We start from the raw sequence: 27,146 nt of genomic DNA, 5'->3' as shown, positions 1-27,146 counted from the left end.
TCCCAAAGCAATTATATTAACGACAATTTGCTGCATCGTGCTTCCCCGCGCCGCGAATACGAACACCGCAGTTCCAAATCGGCCATGTTGGGCTTGCGTAAAATGTTCAGGGCGAAGCGCTGCAGAGGCTGGGCGGCTGCGTGCCCAAGGCACGTCTTCTTCTCGTTCGGTTTCATTCGCCGAAAAAGTTTTTCAAAAGCCGGTGTAAAGGGTCGTAGATGCTGTTGAGCACGCGTGCAAATTTCAACACTGAAAATGTTCATTGGGTGGCTCGCATGAAAAACAATGTAACGCTCGGGTGTGATGAAAACGCGTTAAGCTCAAACCATGATGACATAACGGATGCATAGTCCGTAGCAGGCAATGTATAAGCACTGAGAGCATATAGAAGGCATTATTAGAAATAATAATTTATACAAAATCACAACTTCCTACATAAACACAGAATCGAAACCAAAAAGATTTCCCAAGGAACTGAACGGGAACCGAACTCTGGACCATAGGACCCGTAGTCCGACATCCGCTTGGGGCCGCAAGTTGAAGATGAACGAGAGCTCAAGCAACAGAAATAAGTATGAACTGCCGCCGACGGTCGAATGCAGGAGCACGCGATTGTCCGCGACGAGTGATACTTCGTTCAGCATAATTGAAGGTGACCCACCGGAGGCGAGTTATACTTAGCATACTTAGTCCGCTGTCGACCCTCGGCCCCTAGTCATACTTAACTGGCTACGGGCGCTGGCGAGCTAGACTTAGTCTGTAGGGGACTGTTGAATGCGAGTCATACTTAGTCCGGAGTAGATAGCCGACAGGCGACCGTCGGTGCTAAGTCATTATTCCACAAGGAATCGTTGTCAGAGATTCCTACCTAGTCCAGGGTAATTCGTCCGTAGGCAATCGTCGGAGGTGAGTAATACTTAATCCAGCATAATTGGTCCGCATGCAACCGTCAGTAGCGAGCCAAACGTAGTTCAGGATGCTTAGTTCGTTGGAGGTAAGTCATACTTAGTCCACCATACTTAGTCCGCAGGTGACCGTCGGCGGTGAGCCATACTCTATCATTCTCAGTTCATAGGAGATCTTTGGCGGTGAGTCGTATTTAGACTAACATAATTATACTTAAACTCAATCACAGCCGACCCTACGACCCGATGTACCTAATGAAGCGGCGCAATAGTGCATCGTCACGGCGCCGTTTCTTTTGTGGGCTAAACCAATCACGCAAGACAAATCAGGAGATCACGGAGCCTTCCTTATGCCTGACTGGCTGAGTCGGTGATAGTGAACGTGCAAAGACGATTAGCGCCGTGACGATGCAGTTTTGGCACTGCTTGATTGGCTGCATCAAATGGTAGTGTCAGCTACGGTCGTACTTAAAGTAAACAAAGTATAGACCTTTCCAGCGCTTATCAGCCGGGCGGAAAATTCCGAGTCACTGAGCTTTGAACGCATGTGCAGCGTCTCATATACCGCACAACAGATCTAAAGTGCATGCTCAGAAAGCGTTCCATAGCCCAGGAGACAAAGATAGCAGCACGCAGAAATAGATTTTTGGAAAGGTCTACAGGCCCCTTCGATAGACCGCCCTCTGTTGGCAACTGTGGAATCCCTGCGCAGTGGCGGACTAAAATCGGCACCTCGTGGCATATTTTATGCGCTTGGTTGGATTGCAGGCAAAAAAACACACCCACAAAGAAAAGTGATGAACGCAGTGATGCTGCACTTTCGACGAAGTTAGATTGGCTCGTCGGCTCCTAGCGTTGGCCGCTCTCCGACGTTCGGTATCAGACGGAATGACTTGCAAGTACTTTCCACGATGTCAGTTCTTCCGCCATTATGCAGTGGTTTCGAACTTCTAATTATTGGCACCTTACTTTCGGAAGGTGTCTATAGAGCGCAAACAACTGTCGGTGGCGAGTGATACCTATAGTCCGCAGGCGACTGCCAGCACGCGTAGCTGGTTCCGGCCAAAGCTCAACTTCCCACGTGTACTCGCGACATCACGAAGTTAGTCTAACGTGCCAAGGGACAGCGCAGGGGGTGTATGCCGTCAGAGCTTCAGACAAACGTTTATTGTGGGCGCGATTAACATTTTCCCCTCACGATCACTTTAGCAACAACAAGGGGCTTCTAACAATCCAAGGGCACTAAGAATTCAAAGGCTCACATGAACCCACCGAAGACGCAGAACCCCATCCAGGGCGTTTCATTACCATCCAAAGCTCTCCGCAATCAAGCATAGCAAATCATAACGCACACATAATACACTCACGACACATTTTGTGCTTCCCGGCTTTATGAGAATGATCAAGGCAAGTTTAACATATCTTTATTCGATATACATAACAAATGCAGGGCTAGTGGCTCTATACCCCTGCCGCCGACGTTTAGCGGGCAGAGGATTTGTCAGGCACCACTCCTAAATCTCTGCCTCTACGCAACAAACGCGCGAAGCAAATAAAAAAAAAAATTCGGGGATACAATGAAAGCATTTTAAGTCGTGTCGAAATGTTGCATTGTATTCCACTCGAATATTTTCACAGCCTTCGGGAAACGGAATATGAGTACATCTACTGGAACGTTGGGAGTGGTAGAGATGGAGCAGAGTATGGGTTGGCCCGATGTAGAATTCCTTTAGCTCGCATTAAAAATGTAAGAAAGAAGTGGAGACACTTTCACATATTCAAAGCGTTCACAAAAATCTTGCTAATTTTTGGAGCGGCGCAACTTCCATGAGACCGCACTGCTCATGCGTTTCCCGCGTTTTAATTCTTCCTCTTTTCAATGGGTTAAGAACAAATCTGTCAATGGCTTTAATTAAAGCGTAGTAATCGGGGATGCAATGCCCACCCAATATATAGCGTTTGGATGCTCAAACTACTATTTAAATGGACTGCTGTAGACCTTCCTTCACGAATGTAGTGCTGTGATTTTTGCCGATGGTCCTAGCTATTTTTCAGTTTCGATTTCATGTCAACATCCCAAACACAGCCTGCCCCGGCGAACTCGAAGAACAGGCCGGGCTGCCCGATAACATTTTCATGAAGCGAAGAAGCGATGCAGCAAACAAAATCACGTGGGCCGACTGTGTCTGTCAGCGCTCCTTCTTCATGCCGGAGTCTCACTAGAGCGCAAACAGAAACAAACGACAGCGACAAGCCTCAAACCACAATCTTTTGCGATTTTAAAAGCTTTATTGAATTAAGAAGGCTATGCTCAAACACGAGCATCATGCACGCGAGGATATCTTTAGCAGGCTTGCAATCACTCGTGCTTACTTCAAAAGACCCGAATGACTAAACGCCTAGCAAAGGTACCATCGCGAGCATGCTGGATGTGTTTGAAGTTCGTCGCTGTAGTTTCTTTCTGTTTGTCGCTCTAGTGGGACTCGGGCATTTAGTCCTTTTTGATGAGGAACATCATCGAAGACTCTGTCATTCGTCAGTGCCGTCCAGCTTCTTCCGGTTGTTAATCTAAGTGTATACTCATTGCGCATGCGCAGTTTTACCATTTTTGTGTGTATTTTAATACATATTAGTTGAAAGTTACGCTCTGTCCTGTGTTCTACTCGTCTACTTCTCCTCGATTTTTTTGCGTATATTCTTATTATGTATTAGATCCAAATAGCCCAAGTCGACGTTTTAATACACTTTTTCTACTTTCAATAAATACCACTTGAAATCATTCCTTCACATCCATGAACTATGAAACACGATTTATGTTTATTTTCCACGCAATGATAGTCGCACGAAAAGAAAAGCGAGTAGCGTTCAATCCCCTGATTGAACGCTATTTCAAGTCCCGGTCACATAGACGCCAAAGCGTCTATGTGACCTGGACTTCATTATATGTCGCCAATGTTTATCATAGCCCCTCGCTGGAGTTGGCAAGGCACCAGGAACGCGCGCTGAGTTTCCCACATTTTATGGTTTGGCTATTTACGTCATTGCAGGGATTAGGCACCAGCCACTAAAGGTGCTGGGTTCTGGGAAAGGGCTCCAAGCACCCCGTATGGTCGCCATCTTGGTTCATGGAATGAGCAGTTTCAGTTTGACGTTACCATTTTTGGTAAGCCTATCCAAATTGCAGCTGGCAGCTGTCTTTATAAAGTAATTTATCAAGTACCGAGATTTTATTATCCACGCACCGACGAAACAGGCGCACACCTTCGCATCGCCACCAAATGCGGCGTCGGTGCTTGGCGTCACTGCAAAATAATTTTTCCATCTTGAATTATGCAAGAACAACAATACTGTTTTACGAGATCTGTGGAGACGAGCATGATCAATAAATTGATTTTATGCACAATTCTATAGACGCTTATATTGGCGAGGAACCCTTTCAGTACGATAATGTTCCGTGGCGATCTTGGCGCGAATGACTCTGAACGACTCTTTCAAAGCGTGAAAGATTTCAACTTTCTGAAATGAAGTTTGCCACCGCAAGGGAAACCGATCAGTGAATCACCGCGCGAGGTTTGGACCGTTTGGTCGACTGTATGTTAGTATCTGTTTGTGTTCGGTTCGCGGGCAGGGAAGGCAATGGCGCTAAGTTTCCAGGATCCAGGGATTTTACCAGCCACTGCCACAATTGCATGTCGATGCCTTTATCGTCACGAGCGCAAATCGAATGTTCACGTAGTGCGCTTGTCCACTGTAGAATCCGCATTTAAATATTGAAACCAAGGGCATCGTAATACTTGATGACGTGATCAAGTTTTTCGAGGTAATCAAAATTTGCGAGAAAGAGAGTGAAAGAAAACGTCCGCTCTTATCCTTAACATTTCGCGGCGACAACTTCTAGTACCATCAAGTTCGTGTAAAGTGTAAAACGTTCTTGTCCAAAATTGATTCCCCGTTCATTTTATGGAGGCGTTCGACAATTGTGGTACGAAATTTGTCAGTTTTCAGAAGCTTAACGGCACTAGGGCGACGCCAAAACAATAAAAGCGGTGTTGTTCTTTTTTTTTTTTTTCAGTGTTTGCTGGTTTGAAGTCTGGTGTTCCACTTGTGGCATTTACACAAGAACGGTTTGCTAAAAGTTCCCAATAATGCGATTCCCGGGATTTAGTCATCAAGCTTTGTGATCGACGCCGGCGAAAGGGCAACACAGCGAACAAGCAGGGAACGCCCGATTGCGAGGGAGCCGATCGCGTGACGTCACTGGTTGAGGTCGGCGGGAAACAGATATACGTGGGCGCACTTGGCGGGTGAACAAACGCACCGGGTATACGCGAGGAGCAGAAGAACTTGCACGCGGCACGTAACCGAAAATATTATCTCAAGTCAACGAGCACGGAATGAACTATATGTTGTGAGCACACCTATACTAGCGTTAGCAGCTTCACTCGGCGTCTACTTCGCATTTCAGTTAAACGTGACCGACCCGAGCGAACAAATGCCGAAATGTGCAAAGCGTCGTCATGACCGAGCTCAAAAACCAGCGGTGCTGTGCAAAGCTAAAACTATACTAGACGTCGACAGCCTTGTTTGGCACATGAGTCAATGGGTTACATCAATTGAAAGGGAGCGCGAACACTCGTCAACGTAAAATGAGTCATCAAATCGCCTTTGGGTTACCTCACGGCATAAGGATTCTTATCTTCTCGATAGATTTCTGTGCATGCCCGGGGAAGCACAGGCTGTTGTGCCCTACGAACTGGGGCCCTATGTTGCACATTTTGGACTCCCACGGCGACTACGGAGAAGGAAGTGACGTCAACAATGCAACAAATGCAGATTGGATGTTGACTGGTCTCTCATCAACCAACATTCAAACTGCATTTGCTGCGTTGTTGACGTCACTTCCTTCTCCCTAGTCGCCGTGGGAGTCCAAAACGTGCAACATAGGGCCCCTCGGGTGCTATGTTGCGCTTTTTGGACTCCGATGAGACTAGGAAGGAGGAAGTGACGTCAACAATGCAACAAATGCAGATTGGATGTTGACTGGTCTCTCATCAACCAACATCCAATCTGCATTTGCTGCGTTGTTGACGTCACTTCCTTCTCCCTAGTCGCCGTGGGAGTCCAAAACGTGCAACATAGCACCCCTGGAGGCCGCGGTAGTACCTCCTCAGACCGTACTCGTCCTCAGCAACTTGGCCATTCTTTTCTGCCTCTTACTGTTCTAGGTGAACGATGCGTCGCTTTTTTGTGTGCTTTTAGAGCGCAGCTCTTAGGGGCCCGTTTCCGGCTTGAGCGGCGTCGCCGTCGGCGTCGGCGTCGGCGTCGGCGTCGGCGTAACCGCGCGGTGCATCATGGGAAATGTCCCATAATGCACCGCGCGAGCCCTCCACCGGGGTCACGTGACCTCGTGGGGGGGCACGTGACCCCCCCAAGATCACGTGACCCCGGTGCATCATGGGAAATGTCCCATAATGCACCGCGCGAGCCCCCCACCGGGGTCACGTGACCTCGTGGGGGGGCACGTGACCCCCCCGAGGTCACGTGACCCCGGTGCATCATGGGAAATGTCCCATAATGCACCGCGCGAGCCCCCCCACCGGGGTCACGTGACCTCGTGGGGGGCACGTGACCCCCCCCCCCGAGGTCACGTGACCCCCCGAAGTCACGTGACTCCCCTTAGGTCACGTGACCCCCGCCGATGTCGCGTGACCCCCCAATGACGTCATCGTGACTGATGACGTCACCGACATCCACATCGTCATCGTCATCATCACTGATGACGTCACCGGCATCCACATCGTCATCATCACTGATGACGTCACCGGCATCCACATCGCCATTGTCATCATCACTGATGACGTCACAGGCATCCGCATCGTCATCGTCATCACTGATGACGTTACCGACATCCGCATCGTCATCGTCATCATCACTGATGACGTCATCAGTGACGTCACTGATGTCGTCACCGGCATCCACATCGTCATCGTCACTGATGACGTCACCGGCATCCGCATCGTCATCGTCATCATCACTGATGACGTCACCGGCATCCGCATCGTCATCATCGCTGATGACGTTACCGACATCCGCATCGTCATCGTAATCATCACTGATGACGTCATCAGCGACGTCACTGATGACGTCACCGACATTCGCATCGTCATCGTCATCACTGGTGAAGTCTTCAGTGACGTCACTAATGACGTCATCGGTACCCGCATCGTCATCGTCACTGATGACGTCAGTGATGACATCATCGGCATTGGGGGTCACGTGACCCCCAAGGTCACGTGACCCCCCAAGGTCACGTGACCCCCCCTGGTTAGTTTAACCCCCCCCCCCCCAGTGCCCTTCCCTCCTCCTCCTCAAGAGCTGCGCTCTAATTCGGCGTTACAGGGAGTTGTAAGCAGCTTTCACTTTTTTTTAACACAACGTTTTACTTCTTCTGAAACATGAGACAAATATAACCGGGCAAATAGAACTGCGCGATTCACATGACTCAGTCAGCGTTCAATGGTCTCACCTGCCTTCTAAAGGCCCGTTCACACTCTTGCGACCGAGTACGACTGAGAGAGACGAGATCTCTTACAACTTCTTAAATGTTTCTAGAATGAGGGGACACACTGACATTGTGGCGCCATTTATGCGGTGACCCTAGAACTGCATTTCACAAAAGCGAAGGTTTTGCGGGATTTCCGAGGTCAAATGTGCGCAATACCCATAGAAAGGCTCGTTTATAACATTGACAAAAGTTTTTCGAGCCAAAAAAGAAAGGATATTGCGCGAGAAATAAAAAAAAAAAAAATATGCCGGACCGCCGAGTTTACACTGCTTCCCAATAGATGGCGCCAGTGTGTTCTCTGGTTTAAGAAGTTTTAAGGAACTCAGGTTTAAGAGGTCGCAAGCAGTCGCAAGAGTGTGAACGGGCCTTTAGGCCCATACGGCAGAAGTAGCCACTGCAGTTCTTCGCTGAGGCCAGTGTGGGCACTTTTTGCTGTTGTTTCGATACTGGGCGTATCGGAGGCACTGCAGTTGAAGAAATTATTCCATGAATAAAATAGACCGAATTCACCAAGCGTTCGGCGCATGCGTGACGCCGCCATAACTTTAGTTCACAGGAGGCAAACGGCAGTGCACGAGAGGGCTCGTGCTGTCTCGTGCTCCATATGCGCAGAGCTCCAGCGCGGTTGTCGCACATGCAGAAAGACTAAAGTTCCGTCGATGCATTGCGGCAGCGGGGGCGTAGTCAAACTGGCTGGTGGGATCGGTTTATTTGAAAGAACGCCGTTTCGTCGCTGGGGCCCTTCATCTTTGTCTTCTTCACCGCCAGATTGGCCAAACGTTGACAGGATGCAAATCGAGCGTCACGTGCGCTGCCTTGGGGTGCAGCGGAAAGCCTTGGGCGCAAGGTCATAACTTTAAGAGGTGCTAATCTTGTTCGCTACCACGTGCAGCGAAATCAGCAACCTAAACTACAATCCCGGACTCGCAGTCCTTACACTTTGGTGCACGGTAACCATGGGCTTTAGATCCAGCTCCGCTAGAGTGTACTAGAAGGAACGAGTGGGGCCACCGGAGAGCTATTTTGGTACCTCCGGATGTGAAAAAAAAAAAGAAAACGGCTAATCCAAGCCACTTTTTATGAAAAAACGCGTTTCGTTCCAACGCCAAGCTTGACCGGCACACTGGATATACACGATAGAACGCCGGACTATATTTTTCATACAACTTAGACGCCAGGCGTCACGCACATAAATTCACCGGGACCTCACTTGTCACAACGCCATGCGACAAAGTGCAAAGTGCGTTACACGACATCAAGGCTGCGTTCTGATGTAATATTGCGTTGACAACGACGAAGATGTCAACGTTGACGCTGATGACGACGACGGCAACGTCACGGGACGTCAAGATGACGGCGTCCTTGTCAATGCAATGTCATAAGGACGCTTGGTGTCAGTTCGTTGACGTCGTTGTCGACATGACGCAACTCGACGTTACGAAGACGTCCCGACAGCTTCGCGACGTCGATGTCATCGTTGACGACGTTACACGACGTCATGACTTCGTCGTGACTGCGCGTCGACGTTGATGCTGGCGAAGGCGACGACTTTACACGCCGTCAAGGCTTCGTCGTGACGTTGACGTTCACGATGACTTCAGTACGACGTTAACGTGACGTCATAGCGATGTTTGACGTTGCGTGGGGCGTCGACTTCAACGCCGGCATCGACGACCACGTCCACGTCGTCCTCGATGTGGCGCGCGACGTCATAACCGCGTTACAACGGAGACTTGATGTCGCGTAACGGCGTCGTCCTTAACGCGACGCGATGTCATGATCGCATCACAACGGCGACTTGATGTTGCGTAACGGCGCCGTCCTCAACGCGACGTCACGACCGCGTTAAAACGGCGACTTAAGGTCGCGAAGTGGCGTCGTCCTCGACGCGATGCGATGTCACGACAGCCTTACGACAGCATCTTGGCGTCGCGTAACGGCGTCGACGATGACGTCGTGGTGTCGTGGTGCTTTGACGGTCCCTCTGACGTCAAAATTAAAAAAAATATAAAGTTGTGAGAATATTCGAAATTTCAAATAGTAGTTCCGAATAATACACTATTCGATTTTCGCTTCGAAAAAAACTTCACTATTCGCGTACTTCGAAGTGTTGATTGCGGCGGGTTAGCCTCTTTGAGTGCGCTTCTTACCAAGCTTCGGTGCGCTGCGGAGAAGCCAAACCTATAAAAGTGAGCTTTCCGGGTGTTGCTTCTCTGCATTACATCTCTGCTCGGTAAGAAGCGAACTTAACGGAATTACCCACCGCGATGAACAATATGGTAATTGCGTGCTTGGAAGAAAAACATACATCCAAAGCGGGGTGGTGCACCCGTGCCAACTGTATTTGAAAATAAATGGAAACTTTGTGAATGTGTATATCTACATTGTAGTAAAAGTTTCAAAATAAAACTTTTATGCAAGAGTATACTATGTTATGTAGATATGCTTTCACAACATGTGTTCATCATGCGCGATTCATACTTTTTTAACTCGAGATCAAAGAAAGAATATTTTATATAGCAAGATTTGTAAATTCACTTAATTGGAATAGTTGGCCATCTTTATAGGATTCATTTTATGTCAAATCCGTCGTTTACTTGTCATCCCAAGACATCAGACCTGAGGCCACAGTTCATAAATATAGATAGATTATGCTTAGCTTATAAATGAACAAGTAGTACAACCTTCACAGGTTTAGCTGGGTTTTTGTCTAAGCATTATGCAATAGTAGTGAATGGTGTAGAAAAACTATTCGATATTCAAATCGAAAATATTCGACCAAAACCACTATTCGCTTCGAAATCGCTTCGAACTCAAAATCCACTATTCGCACAAGACTGTAAAAAAAAAAAAAAATACAATACGACCTTGACCTGAGTCGTTGCTTGATGGCAGCGAAGGTGGCGCTGCGATCAAAGTGGCTTGGTTCCACCTCATCGCTTTCCACATTTTGAGGTACAACTGAAAGCGTGAGCGGTGCCTATAGCTCGTCGCACCTTCTACCTCGTACCTTCTAGTGCACTCTAGCTCCGCGGATTAATCGCGGACCTGTTGATTTTTCCGTAATAAGGTCAAGGTCACGTGATACGCACATTTCCCTGGTCCGCGGGTCTGGTTCCCTTAATTTGTCTGACGTGTGAATACACCTTTAAGGGCACTGTTTCGGGGGCTGTCGGTTGAACGACCGCGTGACATGATCACCTCCTGGTATTGAGGTCGGGTGCTTGGTCTTGGGACGGTTCCTTCCTGCCCGATAAGGTGGTCGTATTGCCACGGTGGACTTTGATACACCGCACAGTGTGTATGACTATAAGCTTCGATTGTGTTATTGGTATATATTGCTCATAATTTTAATTTATGATATTGTCAAGGTTAATAAGGCAGCCGATTGTAAAATCAAAAGTAAACGTTTAATTACGCGAGCTTGTGCCAACCAACTTAAAGACTAGGTACAACGTGTCTTGCGTCAGAAGTGCGACTGTTCCGAAGCAGCCTGTATCTGCGGATATAATACACGTGGTTATTTCATGAATGTTCCGAACCAGAACACACGGTGGCAGCCGATAATCCACTGGAACGTTCCGGAAGAGTAATAAATTTTAATAGAAATAGCTGTGTCGATCGGTGTTGGCACCGCGTTCATTCGCGGGGTAGCAGAGTGTGTTGCCCCTCCGCCACGCACGCGGCAATATAGATTAGATGGTGCTGGCCCTTACAGCGGTAAAAATATTCACATCTACTTTTTTGGTTTAATGAAGATATATGTTTGTCTCGATCTCTCCCGCCTTGTACCTTGTTACCTTTGTGTCTTTATTTCGTCTGCCTTCGTTGGCTGTTGATGCCACGTGTCATAAAGCCGTGTAGATCTCGCACATTCCGTGATTGAGTGGGTGTAGGAGGTGAACATTAAACGCGCGAATCTTATTCAGTAAAGAGCTAAAAAAAAAAAAAAAAACGACGCGCTTTAAGAAAAGCTTTTGATGTGCTAGCTTGCAGCCTGCTAGTGGCGCGGTTTCATCTGTCTTCATAAAAAAAAAAACGAGATAGAATTTTTTTTTGGTTTGATAATTTTATTACGTTGTCAGTAATTGTGACGACATTGAGGCAACTGACTTTGGTGTTATAAAAGGAGGATGTGAATCACTACAAAATCTCACTTTGCCCAGCGAGCAACCTCCAGAGTTTCAGCTGTCTGGAAGGCAATTTGTAAGTTGAGCAAGATCTTCAAGCTTTCTCAAATCATGGTCAGTCCTCACTTTAAAAGTTCTAGAAGAAAAAGGCGTTTAATTAAGATATATATACTCTTTTTTCCCGACGTGTGCTCTTTAAGAAGATTGAGGTGATGAAAAGGAAATTATAATTTTGTTTTCGATTGAGCCAGGAGTTGTTACGAAGTAATAATGCGCAATTTTCAGCATCACCTTAGGATGCTCACATTGGACCCGGGTGCTGAGGCAGCGTTCGGCTGAGACTGATGTTCAGTTAGTGGGAACGCCAGTTTTAGTCGAGCAGTGACAGAACAGTTGTGTCCACTCTGTTTCCCGCCTCGGAATTCTTCGCGTGACGGCATCAATCCAGCTCTTCGACTCTTTACACTGAAACGTTCATTGGCTAGGTGTTCGGCATTTGGTGAAGCCTGGACAAACACGCGACCGCGAGGTTCGACACCGATTGGTTGGGTGCTCGACGCTGATTGGTTAACGGGGAGGTCATGTGACCAGTGGGGTAGGCGAGGAGGAGCTTGACCACCTGAGAGCACCGAGGGAGAGGAGCTCGAGAGTAAGGAAGACTGTGGAATATTGCCAGGTTTATCAGCAAAATTTGCCGTTGTATCGCTTCATTCAGAGAGCAGCGATGAAGTGTACGGATGGTACGCATTAAACTATCTGACGAAGAGCGCCGTGAAAGTAGGTGTCTGGCGACTGGAGAAAAAGAGTATCGCCAAACGTTTGTGATGAAAGGACGTTTCTCGTATAGACACAATTGCCTAGCGATTTGCCATAAATAGTTTGTTACGTAGGACGCATTTAATAAAGCGATCAAGTAAGAAAGAAAACTAAGCGAACGAAGTAGCAAACATGTCATTAATGTTCGAATTTCACGACGGGCTGATCCGCGGACGGATTGATCATATGACGACATATTCCGCGGTTCGTCCGTCTCCCAAGCGCATCCACACGAGGGAGACGGCGAGCAGACGCCAACGAGGACGGACCGAACCTGTTCGCCAGCCCACAGTCCCGCGAAACTTCTACATCGCACCGTGGCACCGTCATCCAAGAGAGAAATGAACGTTTGCTACTGCGATAAAGAATCGCACGCCCTGTTACGTACAGATCGAAGCAAAACTCAGTATTAGGCTTCGTGCGAAGCACCACTAGCTTTACTAATCCAAGGCATAACAGTGACACAGGCATGGTCCTGCTCGAGAAGGTTTCGGCGTAGAAGTGACGAAGTTCTGCGCTCACGGAGGGCCGTTTGGAGATGCCTTCACGCGCTCCGCGCTCGTGCACAACGCTCAAGCCCACCACAGCCACGAGAAATGTCTTGCTCGTTGAAAGCCCGATCGGACGTACAAGAATTATCGCGGCGTGCTAGGCGAGTTTCGACGGGCGCTTCTTGACACGGACCCAGAGGAGTACCGGAAGCTGCGTCGCGTCAGCCGGACAAAGTTTTTGCAGTTTCTTCGACGCGTAAAATCAAGAGTCGAGCGACAAAACCAACCAGCGAACGCACAAAACAAAGGGATGCACCGGTTTTGTTTTAATTGTCAAAAAGTAAACCGCCATTTTTTTTTATGCTGTTAGACTAAATGCTTTTCAAGTCCATCTCCCACCCGAAATTCGCTAGTGAAAAGGCTCCCAACTTTATCAGTCCGCGCGTCCGCGGACGAGGCGCGGAACGCAGGAATCGGTGACATACCGGTCACGTGGTACACGGTCCGCGGACGAAAATCGCGATTCGGTTCGTCGTGTGAATCGGCTGTAACCGGTGAATTTGCGCGAAATAAGAAATAAGGTGTCCAGCGTACTTTTTAGAGGGAAAGGAGGAAAAAAAATTCCGAAAAAGCAGATTAATATAAAGTTTTTCTAGCGCTATTTCAGCTTTCCTCACTGACTGGTTTAGTCAAAACAATCTTAACCAATTTCTTAGTGGTTCAATTAGTTTGTTTTTTTTCGGGTGAAATGGAACAACCCACTATACTCTGTTTCAATTTAAGGCCCACCACAGCCGACACTACGAGTCGATGGAGCCGATAAGGCAGCCTGCAAAGTGTATCGTCACGGTGCTAATCGTTTTTCCGCTTTCCCTAAACCAAATAAAGTAATCACGCAAAATAAACGCGCCGTGACCCTGCACGAAGTCGACAACGCTACTTGTTCGCACGAGCCCGACGGCACGTGGATTTAAACAGAACGCTTAAGCTGACACTGCAGCCAAAGTTATAAGCGTGATCTTGCCCGCGCCTCTGGCTTTGAGATATGCATTTCCTGCGCGTGCGCTCGTCCTGTGGAAGAACGCTCTAAAGCAGCGACCTCGAGCTTTCGTGCTTGCGGCATTGACTGCATTCTCAGCTTGCTTGAAGGAGGGGCCCTGCAACGAATTTTTGACTGCTCTTTATTTTGCACCGAACCTGAACGCACTGAACATAGTAACTTAGTGAAACTTTCCTTTTCTCGAAATTCGCTTTATTTTAAAAGTTATATGCAAACTAAACTTACGAAAACAAGCAAAAAGCTTCAAACCTCAAAACTTTATAACTTCAAAACCAAAACCTATAGCGATGAAGCTACATATCTAAGTCCTCCTACGATCGCCTTGTATTGATTCGAGTTAGGATACCTGGGGTTGTTTCGAGAGTGTCTTTGATGAGAGATCATTGGGCATTCCGGTTTGAAATTTATTTGGTGTTTTAATTATCATTCATGTTTTAAGCGAGCGCACAGTCCGTTCGTCTTATTTTTTTTTGTGCTGTCCCTTGGCGTCTTAGATCCTTCCAGAAAGGAAGACAAATGTCGAAAAAGTCGAATTTCTTGATATCGGATTTATTTGGATACTTTTTTTTTTAATCTGGAAACATCAATTTGATCCGCATGTTTCTATTCTAGGTGGAGGACAGTATGAAGAACACCGGTTTCTTATTCTTTATTATGAGAGCCACAAGGCTGATCGTGGCAATGTTTGTGCTGTTTGCAGTTTGTAAACCAACTGTCACCGGCGTTGGTGAGTGGAAGATTATATTAAATTCTGCTTGCAGTGCAGAAGCCGCGCAAATTAGAACAATTGGACTTCAATATCTCATTGAGCTGGTTGTATTTGACAATGACGCGGAATAATCAAAATAATAGATATTTGTAAGTGTTGTGATGACCCATCACCTCATACGACCCACGCTTATCAGCTCATAAACATATTTGTACACACTCTGCCCTCAAATAGTCTACCGTGTCTGGGAAGTTATTTACTTTGACTTACAAATTAACGATCAACCAAATTGTCACTCAATAGTTCAGAACTAATAGGACCTCCTCAGTAAGATCTTTCGGAATTTCATCTCATATAAAAAAAAAAATCTCTTTTCAAACACTGGAAGGTTGTTAATTTTTCTTTGATAGATCACAACATATTTTTTCCTCGTGTTTAAAGAGCTACCCGAATAATGATCATAGAACACAGAAGAGTAATTTGTTTTTCTTTTAGTTTGTTATCGTAAAATAACAATAGCCCAACTTTGCCTTTCTCCTTTTATCAAAAACTAAATTAGAAATCACGTAGGTCGTAACATAGCATGTCACCGAAACGTAAAGCTTTCCCAGCCATGCGGGAGCAGCGGGTTTAGCCGTTCGTGTTCCTTGGGCCTGGTGCAATCGCCGAAAATAGCTAGCTGCATCGATAACGTGCCCCTCCTTTCTGCTGACGTGGTTGGCGTTCCACGATTGGCCAGAGGCCAGTCGCTCACTGTGACGTCTTTAGTTAGAATAATTCCGCTTTCAATGACAGAAGTAAAAGTAACGTAAAAATGTCAACTTTGATAGTGTTGATTTAAAACAGCGTGTCGAGCCTAACCCGGACCCGAACCGAAAACCGGAGAAAACCCATTATTTTTGACCGAACCGAAACAAAACCGAAACCGATGATATACATTTAATGTTGAACCAGAACGGGAACAAAACCATCATCTCACGTGACCGTTACCGGTTCATTGGAAAATAGAGAGTTTTAGTAGATCGTTCCCATGACTCCGACAACGATACCGGGTACTCCGCCACCGCCTCCCTTGCGCATGCACAGTATCGTTATCGGGGCTATCGGAGGTATCGGAACGATCTACTAAAACTCTCTAATGGTTCGTCGAAATAAAATGTTAACCTCGCGTGTTTTTATGGGTGGCGTCACGAATTAAGCGGCGCGGTATTTTCTAAAGGCCCGCATTCACCCGCTTAACTTACAATATAATTCTTGTGATATCTTACGACAAAAGAACACGCCGGCACGCTGGCGCCATCTGTAAGGTAACTCTGGAACTGCGTTTTACTACAGCGAGGGTTTTGCTTTAATATCGAGATCAAATATACGTATTATCAATAAATAGTCGTTTATAACATTAGCACAAGTTTTTAAACCCAAGAAAGAAAGAATTATGTTCAAAAAGAGTAGGAAATATACAAAACCGCCAAGTGTTCAACAGCTGCCCGATAGATGGCGCCAGTGTGTTCTCTCGTCGTAAGAGATTTTAAGAGGTGTTAACTCACATTGGTTGTACGCAGTCGCAGCTGTGTGAAACAGCCTTAAACGAGCGGCAGCGAAGTTTCAATTCTGAGGAAGACACGAGACAGTCGTTTCGGGACTGAAGATACAATCTTTTTATCAACTTTTGGGCAATTTAATTAGTGAGTTATGTGACCAGGGAGGGAGGATGGATGGGGAAGGGGTAGAGGGAGGGAAGGACAAAAAGTGGCAGCAGTCGTGTAGAGGAGGAGCAGGATTGTGTAACAATGAAGACAACCACAAGAAAATGAGACAAGACAGACAGTAAATTTCTAGCAGGTACAGCAACAGGCCCAGACGACATACCCATAGAACTCATAAAGACACTAGGATAAACAAGCAAATTGAAGTTACGGCTAGTGATTAATGAAATAACTAAAGGAAGAGAGGTATCTAATGATTGAAACTAAGTAAAATTATACTAATATATAAAGGCAAAGGAAACAAAGACAACATTAAGTCATATTTTCCTAAAGCGGTAACTTAATTTCTATACAGATTAGCTATGCAGATAGTAAAGCAGAAAATGGAGGAATGCGCAGAAGATATGCAAATACTGGGTGAGCTCCAAGAGGGATTCCGAAGAGACAGAAGACTGGAAGATAACTTAATCTGCATCACACAATGTAAAGAAATTGCAATGAAGAACCAAACTCCTTTATGGTTAGCTTAATTGGATATCAAGAGAGGGTACGATAATGTGAGGCAGGAAAAACTCTGGGATCAGCTGAAGGAGTATAATTTAGATGCAATTTTGTTCAGCTTTCATTAGGTGTGCACAGACAATAAGGTGCTACACATCCCACAGCGATAAAAAAAGGCACAGGCAGGGCTGTGCACTGTCACATCTACTCTTCCTGATATATCTCGGTGAAATGGAAAAGAAATCTGGGCAAAGCAACCTAGCTTTTGATGTGAGATATATGAAGGAGAGAAAAATGTAATACAGGTAATACCAGGACTATTGTATGCGGATGACATGATAGTACTTATGGCAGATAATTACGATACATTACAAGAACTAGCTGGAATATGTGGAGAAGAAGGGGACACCTTGGACATGAGATTTAGTCGTGACGGGTGTAGTGTAATGGTGTTTAATGACGAAAAGAGGGAACGCCTGCGGATGCATGAGATTATAAGACCATGTAGGAAAATACAAATATCTGGGAATCTGGCTTATTGAGGGAAGGAAATACTTAAAAGAACACGAGGAGAATATAATTAGAAAAAAGAAAAGAAATTAATCTATTATGAAGCTCAAGAAGTTATGGAATTATAATAGATACGAAGTGGCCAGAGGCATAAGGAAAGGAGCGATGGTACCAGCACTGTCTTTTGGCAATAGGGTACTGTGCATGGAATCAGAGGTTCAATCAGGATTAGAAACTCGAAAAAGAAGCGCAGGCAGACATAAAATGAGGCAGTACAGGAAGACATAAGCTGGTAGTCTTTTGAGAGCAAGGAGGCAATTATAAGTTGAAATTTGAACGAAAGTTGACCAAAATTAATGATACGCGGTGAGCGCAGAAGGTATTTAAGTATTTATACATGAAAAGTTTTGATACAAAATTGACAAACCGAACCTGAGAGCTGACATTTAAATACCCACACACTAGCGATGGGGGTAAGCAGTCTACTTCAGTGGAAAAGGGAGAGAATGAGGAAGAAAAATAAATGTGGGAAGTAAGAATACAGTAAAATTCAGTTCTAACCGTTTACAAGTCCCAGAAACAGGATTAAAAAAAAAATGTGTTTGACAATTCACGGGGAAGATTTTTACTTTTTGAGTTGAGAACGGTAGTTTTGATAGTTTTGAAGACGAGGACGTATAGGGCTAATTTTCAGGAGACATACACATTATCTGCGCCTGCCACAATAAGAGTGGGCTCTAGAGTACCTGGTTTTAAAGTGTACGGGGCTTCGCCCTGCAGTCCCCGAAGGAGTAAGCGATTTGGCCGAGGCCCTGGGTTTTGCTGGCGACGATGGAAGGACAGAAGAGAAAAGGATTACAGTCACAAATAGGCAATTAGAAGATTGGTGTAAATTATCTAGAGAAAATTGAATTACGCACAACTAACTAGCACAGCTGGGGACAGGCGGGACAGAGGATATTAGGAATCCCTCCCCCGTGGCTCCGGCTGAAAGTCTCAACCTTGTCTCTCAGTTGGTCTGGTGCTGCGTCAACGACAACAAGGTGACCAGAAAAAAATTGTCATCTCCCTCGCCGGGGGAACGAGGCGGGGGTGATGTTTCTAGTTTTTTTTCCCTGTCGACCAAAAGGGTTATATTGGTGATATCCCACACCGTCTGGTGATAATTAGGGCAGAAAATTGGCTTAGAACGGCGGGAGATATCAAACGTTTGTCTTTTTCGACTTAGGCTAGGGGGCGCAGGTTATCGCCCGTTACAAAGGGTAACGGGCGATAACCTGCATCCATTCAGGGAAGGGGATGGGAGGCAGATGGGGGGGGGGGGGGGAGAGAGCACAGTATGAGGGTAAGGAGAGGGACTGGGAGGAAGTAAATGTAAGAAGAGAGATAGATAGGGATAAGAAATCGAAACCATATACTTTACTATACTGCGCGACAACTTTTCTTGTCAATGCAGTGGAAGGTACAGGCCCGCGTCCCCTCTCCCATTTTGAGTGTGCGCGGGCTCTCCTCCTCTCCCTGGAAATGGGGGAGGAGGAGAGCCTGCGTACACCCAATGTAGACTCTGCCACAACTAGTGGCAGAGTCTACATTGGGCAGACTGGGCGCTGCTTCAATGATAGAGCACGTGAACATAATTTGTGTGTGCGCAACAACGCGGGGGGCCATCTCGCTGACCAGTGTAGGCGATGTGGATGTAAACCTGACCTAACTGGCACAAAGTTTTTAAGAAAGGCAAAGGAAAAACGGAAAGAGAGATTATAGAGGCATTCTACATAAAAAAGTGAAAGCCGCTTACAACTCCCTGTAACGCCGAATTGGAGCGCAGCTCTTGAGGAGGAGGGAAGGGCGCTGGGGGGGGGGGGTTAGACTAACCAGGGGGGGTCACGTGACCCCCAATGCCGATGATGTCATCACTGACGTCACTGATGACGTCATTAGTGACGTCACTGATGACTTCACCAGTGATGATGACGATGACGATGCGAATGTCGGTGACGTCATCAGTGACGTCGCTGACGACGTCATCAGTGATGATGACGATGACGATGCGGATGCCGGTGACGACATCAGTGACGTCACTGATGACGTCATCAGTGATGATGACGATGACGATGCGGATGTCGGTAACGTCACCGGCATCCACATCGTCAACGTCATCATCACTGATGACGTCACCGGCATCCACATCGTCATCGTCATCATCACTGATGACGTCACCGGCATCCACATCGTCATCGTCATCATCACTGATGACGTCACCGGCATCCGCATCGTCATCGTCATCATCACTGATGACGTCACCGGCATCCACATCGTCATCGTCATCATCACTGATGACGTCACCGGCATCCACATCGTCATCGTCACTGATGACGTCATCATCATTGATGTCATCATCACTGATGACGTCACCGGCATCCACATCGTCATCGTCATCATCACTGATGACGTCACCGGCATCCGCATCGTCATCGTCATCACTGATGATGACATCAGTGATGATGACGATGACGATGTGGATGCCGGTGACGTCATCAGTGTCGATGACGTCATCGGGGGGTCACGCGACATCGGCGGGGGTCACGTGACCTCGAGGAGGGGGTCACGTGCCTCCCCACGAAGTCACGTGACCCCGGTGGGGGGCTCGCGCGGTGCATTATGGGATATTTCCCATGATGCACCGCGCGGTTACGCCGACGGCGACGGCGACGGCGACGCCGCTCAAGCCGGAAACGGGCCCCTAAGAGCTGCGCTCTAAAAAGGAAAAAAACAATTGCGTCAGCGCTCCGTCTTTGTATTTGCTCCAGAGTGAGATGGTGTTTCTGGAAGGTTGGCTCTAATTGTTGCGATTGAATTCGATGTGGTTTGGGCAATGTGTATATATAGGTGACAATGGTGTTAATAAAAACCAGTTGAGAGTGAAGCGCCTGTCCTGTCGTCCGTGTTTCTTTATTGTCCTCGTTTGTTCGCGCTTTTTAACCTTTTATTCAGTAATGGACCAACTAGCCCAAACCCAAGTTTTAATACGTTTGTTTCCCCGCTAAATATAGCAAAAAAAAAAAAACAACTGAACTCTATAGGTCATGGGGCGTCGATTTTCCCCTCTAAATTTAGCAGGAAACTAAATTCCTGTTTAGCTCATGTGATGTAAATCTTTCGCTATATCTATCGAAAGAAATGACTTGGCCACGTGACTTAAATTGCCCACTAACTTTAACGGGAAGCTGAACTGGTGTACAGGCGTCGTAACTTTGTCACAATAATTTCCCCGCAAAATAGTGTTTAGCGGGCAAATTGAATTAGTGTTTAAGCCACAATACGTAATTTTTCTACTAAATTTGGCGGTGAAACTGAATTGACGTATAAATGACGTAACGTCATTGCCCCACTTTATGCATCGGTCAAGTTGCCTAAATTATTCTTTGTTTCTTACTTTATTCTTTAACAAAGAGTGTTCACAGCAAAAAGCTATGATCTGTGCCTAAATGGGCATGACCGCATCCTAGAGAATGATTAAATTGAATACTTTGCATGTCACCGAAATTATCGTCAATATCACCTAGGCCGAACTTATTAGTTAGAAATAAAATCAGCGTTGTTACACCCCTGAAATGGGTTGTACTCGATTACTCATGCACCGTAGGTCTTGATATCGCCCAGTAAACTAAGCATGCGTTCTGTAAAAAACAAAAATTATCAGATTAATTCAAAAAGGTATTTTCTTCCATCGGCAAAATCACGTACAATTCGCACGCACAAAGGCCCACGTCGTGACTGTTCGACCCCTGGCCCTTAGATTCTGCCAATTTGACGAGACAAACTCGACTTAATTTCGAGCAACATGACTGACGCATCCATTACGGCTAGGATGTCGTGTTTTGTTAAATATCAATCCACTCAAAAAACGAACAGCAGAGTCGTTTTTTTTTTTTTTTTTTCATTTGGGAAAAGGCAAAATTAATTGCGAATAGTGGCTTTGTTTGAACATGAAAAAGATCGCTTCCCAGAAAGACATTATCCACAGATTTATTTTTGGCTTCACCCAGAACACAGCTGTCCTCTGAGGCTGGCTCTCTCTTCAAAAAGAATAGCCATCGTCTCGTTTCCTTTTCTTATTGGTTGCCGGACGTTTTTCCAAAACTTTGGGTAATCTTGATGTTCCCTGATGTTCGGAAAATATCACCCTTTTCTTGTTGACTCAAAAGAAGCTGCGATAAGCACCAATTCCCATCAAAAGGACACTGACACCCCCAAAAAATCGTCTAAATTTTTTCGCCAGGCAATTCAATATGGTGTCAGAATACTACCCAATTCATGTTAAAATTTAAACGCAACTGCTCGATACCGAAACCAAAACCTGCGCACGGAAGTCGGAGAAATATAGAGGAAGAGAGTGTGCTGGAAGTCACGTGGCTACACCCGACCGTGCGACTAAATTTTTTCGCGTTCTCTTTTTTTTATTTTTTTGGTCGCGAGCAGCAGACGACAGCGTTACGTTTACCGTTGCCGTGCGATTCCTTTGCAGTTATGTTTGTTCCGCTCGAAGTTCTGCCCTCCAATATTATTTGTTTTGTACATTGAAGAGTTGGAAATGAGTAGTAAGTGCCCGGGGAGAATGCCTCTGATCGGCTCCGAAAAGAATGCTCCCAAGATGTTGCGTGAACAGCTGCCTCACATGTCCTGCATCCGAAGTGGCATTGTGCGGCAGTGTCTGCACAAGTTTCCGAAGGATTAACGGGATCGGGACCAAGGGCTGGCTGTGATTCCTGCAGAACACTTAAGGCCCGTTCACACTCTTGCGACCGAGTAAGACCGAGAGAGACCAGACCGGTTTTGAAGCCTCTTGCGACGTCGTAGGACCGGATGCGGAGCTGGCCCTAAGACGTCGCAAGAGGCTTAAAAACCGGTCTGGTCTCTCTCGGTCTTACTCGGTCGCAAGAATGTGAACGGGCCTTTCAGAAACCGAACTCTACCCGATTTATATGATCCTTGTGGAATGTTGCTGCATTGAGTTCGCAGTTGTCAAATACCATTTACTTCAGCGACGTTTCGTCCACAACATTTTTTTTTTCAGTAATATTTGTAAAACAAAAAAGAAATGCGAAAATATCGCACAATGCATGCAAAAAAAAAAAAAAAATAAAAAAAAAAAATTAAGTATGCTTACTCTGTGGATCGAACTTTGGGTCCGCTACGTGTGAAGCGGACACTTTTCTGCTGAGCTAACCTCCAACTTTAAGAAGTCGTTTTTACAATTTGTTTTTGTACGAAACCCAACAGGGGACAACTACCGGAAAATTTATCCGCGGTTTGTGCCGGCTGCCGGCAGAATATCCACTTCCTAACAACATATACTCGTGGATGTCCTTGAGCATAGGCAGCCTTTTCTCATGGAGTTCGAAGTACCATAGTTTTAACATCGTAATGTTCAGGCAGACGAGGAGGAACTCCTCGTTTGTAGTAGTGCAGCCGGTCGGCTGGCACTCCCCAGGCTCGAAGTCGGGCAGCACCACGCATTGGCCACACTCGCACCTAGTAAAGAGACCGTACGCATGCTCGTACAACTCGAAGTACGCACTTCGTGCTTGACGTTTGCGCGAGCGATGTCTTCAGCCACGAGAAGGAGCGACGACTCGGCGACGTCTTCGTGCAAATCAGCTTGGTGGTCGGGCGCGTCGTACGGCATGCATCCTAATTGTTTTGATGGTTCAAAAATTTCTCTTTTTAAGGAAGATAAATTCGGCGGTACCGCGAACGACAGTTCTGAAATAGGGGTCCTACGCCCGTCGTCCGCCGCCATCGCCGTCCAGCCCGCGAGTTTGGTCCCACGATACAGGATACGATGCCATGTTGTGAATTACGCAGTGAGCGTACAGAATGCTATACCGGTTCTGTGTGCAACTTTTTTTTTTTTTTTTCAGTTAACGTATTTGCAGCTTTTTAAAAAGCACAAAAAATGGGTTTAATTTTTTTTCTCTTTTTAATAGTGAGTGTGGGCCTTCAATGATCCACGACTTCGCTTAAATTTGGTGGTTATGTCTAAACCTTGGAAAACGGCCCTTGACCACGGAGAAGAGAGTGAGCGCGACCCAAACCGGCCAATTCTTGATCGGCGGTTTACGGACGAAAAAACACCGAATTTCGAGCTGCAAATTTTGTTCTGGGTAGTTTGGCTCTATGTACAACTAAAAACCTCGCCGAGCATAAATACCCTGTCAGAGTCCCTTTAACGTACTCAGAATACACACCGAAAAGTCACAAATAAATGATTAAAGATATACTAAAAAAAAAAAAAAAACACCCCGAATTTGAAGAAAAAATTGAAGTAAAACAAGGAACCCAAGCTTCCCCTAAGGAGAATCACCATGCGCTTTGTCTGCTCCTCACTCTCCGGATTAGATTTTTGCAACACGACTATGTCGAGGTCATGCCCTTGTAAAAGACGGTCCACCGGCTGTTGCCTTCTGTCTGTGAGCCCCTGAACATATATGGTCGCCACACGCACAGGTTCTTGAAGTTCAGACGTTGTCTCAGAACCAGGAAGAGCGCACGGCGTCGTAAAGGGAGGCTGTCGTGCAGAGTAGCCAACTGGACAGTTTGTCGCTGTGTTACAGTGACGGCGAGCGGAACTAGTTGCCGTTGCGCTTTCCCGACGTCACCTGCCACTGCAGCTCGAAGCCACAGCGAGGTTTTCATTGCGGCACTCTGCTAAAGCCGCGTTGACATTTATACCTGGGAAGTTGGGCTCATGGAGTTGCGGAAAGGCACTCGACTGTCGGAGAAAGAGCTGCTGCAATCCACGGTTGCGTTAGTGTAGTCTCGCCCACTTTCGAGGCTGCAGTGTCATGCTTGTCACCCTTGCCAGCCGTGTTGGATTTCTCAGACTTCTTCGCTGGCGCTGCCAAGCTTTCCACCTTACGTTCATTCATGACCAAATTGTTCTCGTCGTCAGCTACATATTGTCCCATGGATCGGCCGTAACAGCGAACACATTCGGCCCGGTCATGCAGAATAGCGCGACATTCGGTTAACTTGGAAGGAGAGTAATTACGAATATACCCCGTGCTGCGGAAGTGATGGCGGAAAGGAACTCTCCCCGGCACAGCCACAACCATAACTCCGCCGAGGTGCGGCGGTCAAGTGGACATCTTCGCGCAGCACCATACTTATGATTCAGGCTTTGCCGCATTTGTCTTTAAATTGAAGAGTCAGAAGTGGAACTTCAAATACGGCCCTATACCGCCCCGTTCCCTGAAGACCCCAGCTTTTTCGAGCAGCTTCCTAAAGTCCTCAGTCTGGCCCATTTACCCAGCGATGTCGCAATGCATAAGAGCTGCACGCTTCATCTGATCAGCTTCTGGTACAGTAGGCACATTATCACGGAGCTCCGTGGGGGCAAGTGAAACCGAGTTATTACGGCCGGCATCGGCCGTTATCGCTGCTCATAACTAGTCTTCCATTTCTCATTGAAGTTCCACGCCCGAAAGTAAAATCACTACGCCATATACACTAACTCGGTCGACTGTCTTCATAATTAACTTAATTCTTACACCTGTATAGTGTGTCTGACATGTTTGGATTGGCGTTGATATTGACTGGCGAAAGTTGCTAAAACCTCCCTTGAAATAATTTGAAGCTGGTCTTTTTTATTTTGTGATTATTTTTTACAGCAATCATAGGGGCGCAAAACTTGGCGCCGAGCTGTGAAAAAAATATTGAGGATCTTTGCAAGAACGATACTGCTGGTACGCTAGAAGAGGTAAGTGACCGAGAAGACAGTGACATGTTATTGATATATTTACACCCTTGGTACAAATCTCACAAACCTTTATCTTAAAGGGGCGATGCAACGATTTTTGTACTTTGCGCAAATACCGCTTAGAACGGACCCCTGACGCCAATGACCTAAAAAACACGCGTTCGCTATTCACCCCACGCAAAAGAAGTCCCAGGAAAAAATTAAAGAAAAACGAGCAGCGTTCACCCCCTCAACTCGCAGCCAGAACAAGCGGCCACGCGATTTGGAGCCGATTATATGCCGCCAATGTTGATTATAGCCACGTGCTGGGGTTGGCAAAGCACAGGACACGCGCTGAGTTCCAGACATGGTTATGACTCGGCTATTGTCGTCGTTGCAGCGATTGGACACGCGCCAACACCCGAATGCTACTCGAGCTATAGTAATTATCACGAGCCCAAATCGAGTGCCAACGCAATGCTTAGGTTCAGTCTATGAACCGCATTCAAATATCGTCATTGGGGTGTACTGCGATCCCCACTTTACGTCATCAAATTTTGCAAAGGAGAGATTGAATGAAAATGAGCGCTTTTGTCCTGGAAATTACACCGCAACAAAGGAGTTTCTTGGCCAGTAGCGTAGCGTGCGAGTATCCTTGAATCCGACCAGTGCCAGTAAGCTCGTGTAAAGTGAAAAACATTCCAATTGAAGATCGTTGCACCGCTCCTTAAGGACGAATATATACGTGGCAACCTCATATAGCAGGAAAGATGTCGGGAGCCGAATGAGTACTTTCCTACAAGACTACAAAGACGCGTCTACAGTCCGACGTAACGCAAGCTTCAGTTGGCACCGGTTGAGGTCAGACGCGCCAGGCTTGCTACATTGAGAGTGCCTTATATTTTATTTCCATCTATTAGCAAATAGTACGGCGTGCCTTTAATGGACATGCTCCTGCTTTACATTTCTGCCGTCAGGCCGCGCACATTTTCGCTGCAAACGCGGAGATGCGGTGCTCCCTGCTTTTCTGCACTACATATTTTTCTTACAATGGGTGGTACACGACTTTATTTGGAGCTGCAAATAGTCTACACTGTCCGAATGAGCGACTTGTCGAATCTTGTCTTAAGCGTCGGCGCATAGAGATATCGCGACGAGCGTGCCATCTATCCTCGATCGGTGCAGAAGCTGCTGGACGAGCTATGTTTACACACGCGATGCAACGCGCCGATGTTTCATTAGTCACGCAATCGTAAGGTCAACAAGCACCATCATTTGGTTCGGGCAACGGGCAGAGTAAACACGACGTGCGCATTTCCCTGGATATTCGTCAGTGAGGGAGGTAAAGGCTGTCACTTCTAGGCCTATTAACAATAGGACCGACACAAATTAGCCAATGTGCGAAAAGGTTTTTTTAGTTTTTGTTTTGTTTCTACCGGTGATAGGGCTTCCGTCTTTTTCACCAGCCCAGAGAAGCGGTGCTGTCAACCGGTCAATCGCTCGTAATGAGTAGAGTTTTATCATGCACGCGTCGCGTTTTGGGCAGAAAAGGGCTTCTGACTGCGGTACTATATTCAGCATTCGCGCGTGTGACGCGTGCTTTGTTCAAAACCTGCATCGATGGGCATGCACGTGCTTGACTGAAGATTGCATAATGGGCTGTGCGATGGCATATCATAAACCTTTTAATCCAGATAAGTGCAGGTTTTAGAAAAAGGATGCTTTTTTTGGCCCACATTGTGCGAATAAATAAAAGCGATAGCTGTATAGCACGTACACGCGATGCGGGAAAAAACAATTGGGATCCTCGCGTCGCCGTGTACGCTCGTCAGGGGCGACCTCTCGTTGGTGGTCAGTGCGCATGGGTGCGACGCCGGTCGCGAGCGGCGAAAGCCTGCCGTTCCCTCCCTGCTCTGTCCTGGGACGGAGTGCGGCCTGGCACTGCGGCTCCATTAAAAAGAGTTTGCGGCAGTGAGGACGCAAGCGGTGGCGCAGGTTTTTTTGATGTTGTT

General features: G+C 46.7%; 1 protein-coding gene across 1 annotated transcript in view; it reads left to right on the top strand.

Annotated features, from left to right (window-relative positions):
• The first annotated feature begins 11,631 nt into the window (after positions 1–11,631).
• LOC120841499 overlaps positions 11,632–27,146 on the top strand; it is a 68,878-nt gene continuing 53,363 nt past the window's right edge. The window contains exons 1-3 of the mRNA XM_040212402.1: positions 11,632–11,676; positions 14,580–14,694; positions 25,067–25,155. Of these exons, the coding sequence (XP_040068336.1) occupies positions 14,592–14,694; positions 25,067–25,155 (192 nt within the window). The 5' untranslated portion in view covers positions 11,632–11,676; positions 14,580–14,591. The remainder of the gene's footprint in view (positions 11,677–14,579; positions 14,695–25,066; positions 25,156–27,146) is intronic.

The sequence above is a fragment of the Ixodes scapularis genome, unplaced genomic scaffold (genome assembly GCF_016920785.2).
Source record: "Ixodes scapularis isolate PalLabHiFi unplaced genomic scaffold, ASM1692078v2 PGA_scaffold8__174_contigs__length_109621045, whole genome shotgun sequence".
Classification (NCBI taxonomy): domain Eukaryota; kingdom Metazoa; phylum Arthropoda; class Arachnida; order Ixodida; family Ixodidae; genus Ixodes; species Ixodes scapularis.
This window is presented reverse-complemented; position numbering and strand designations above follow the sequence as displayed.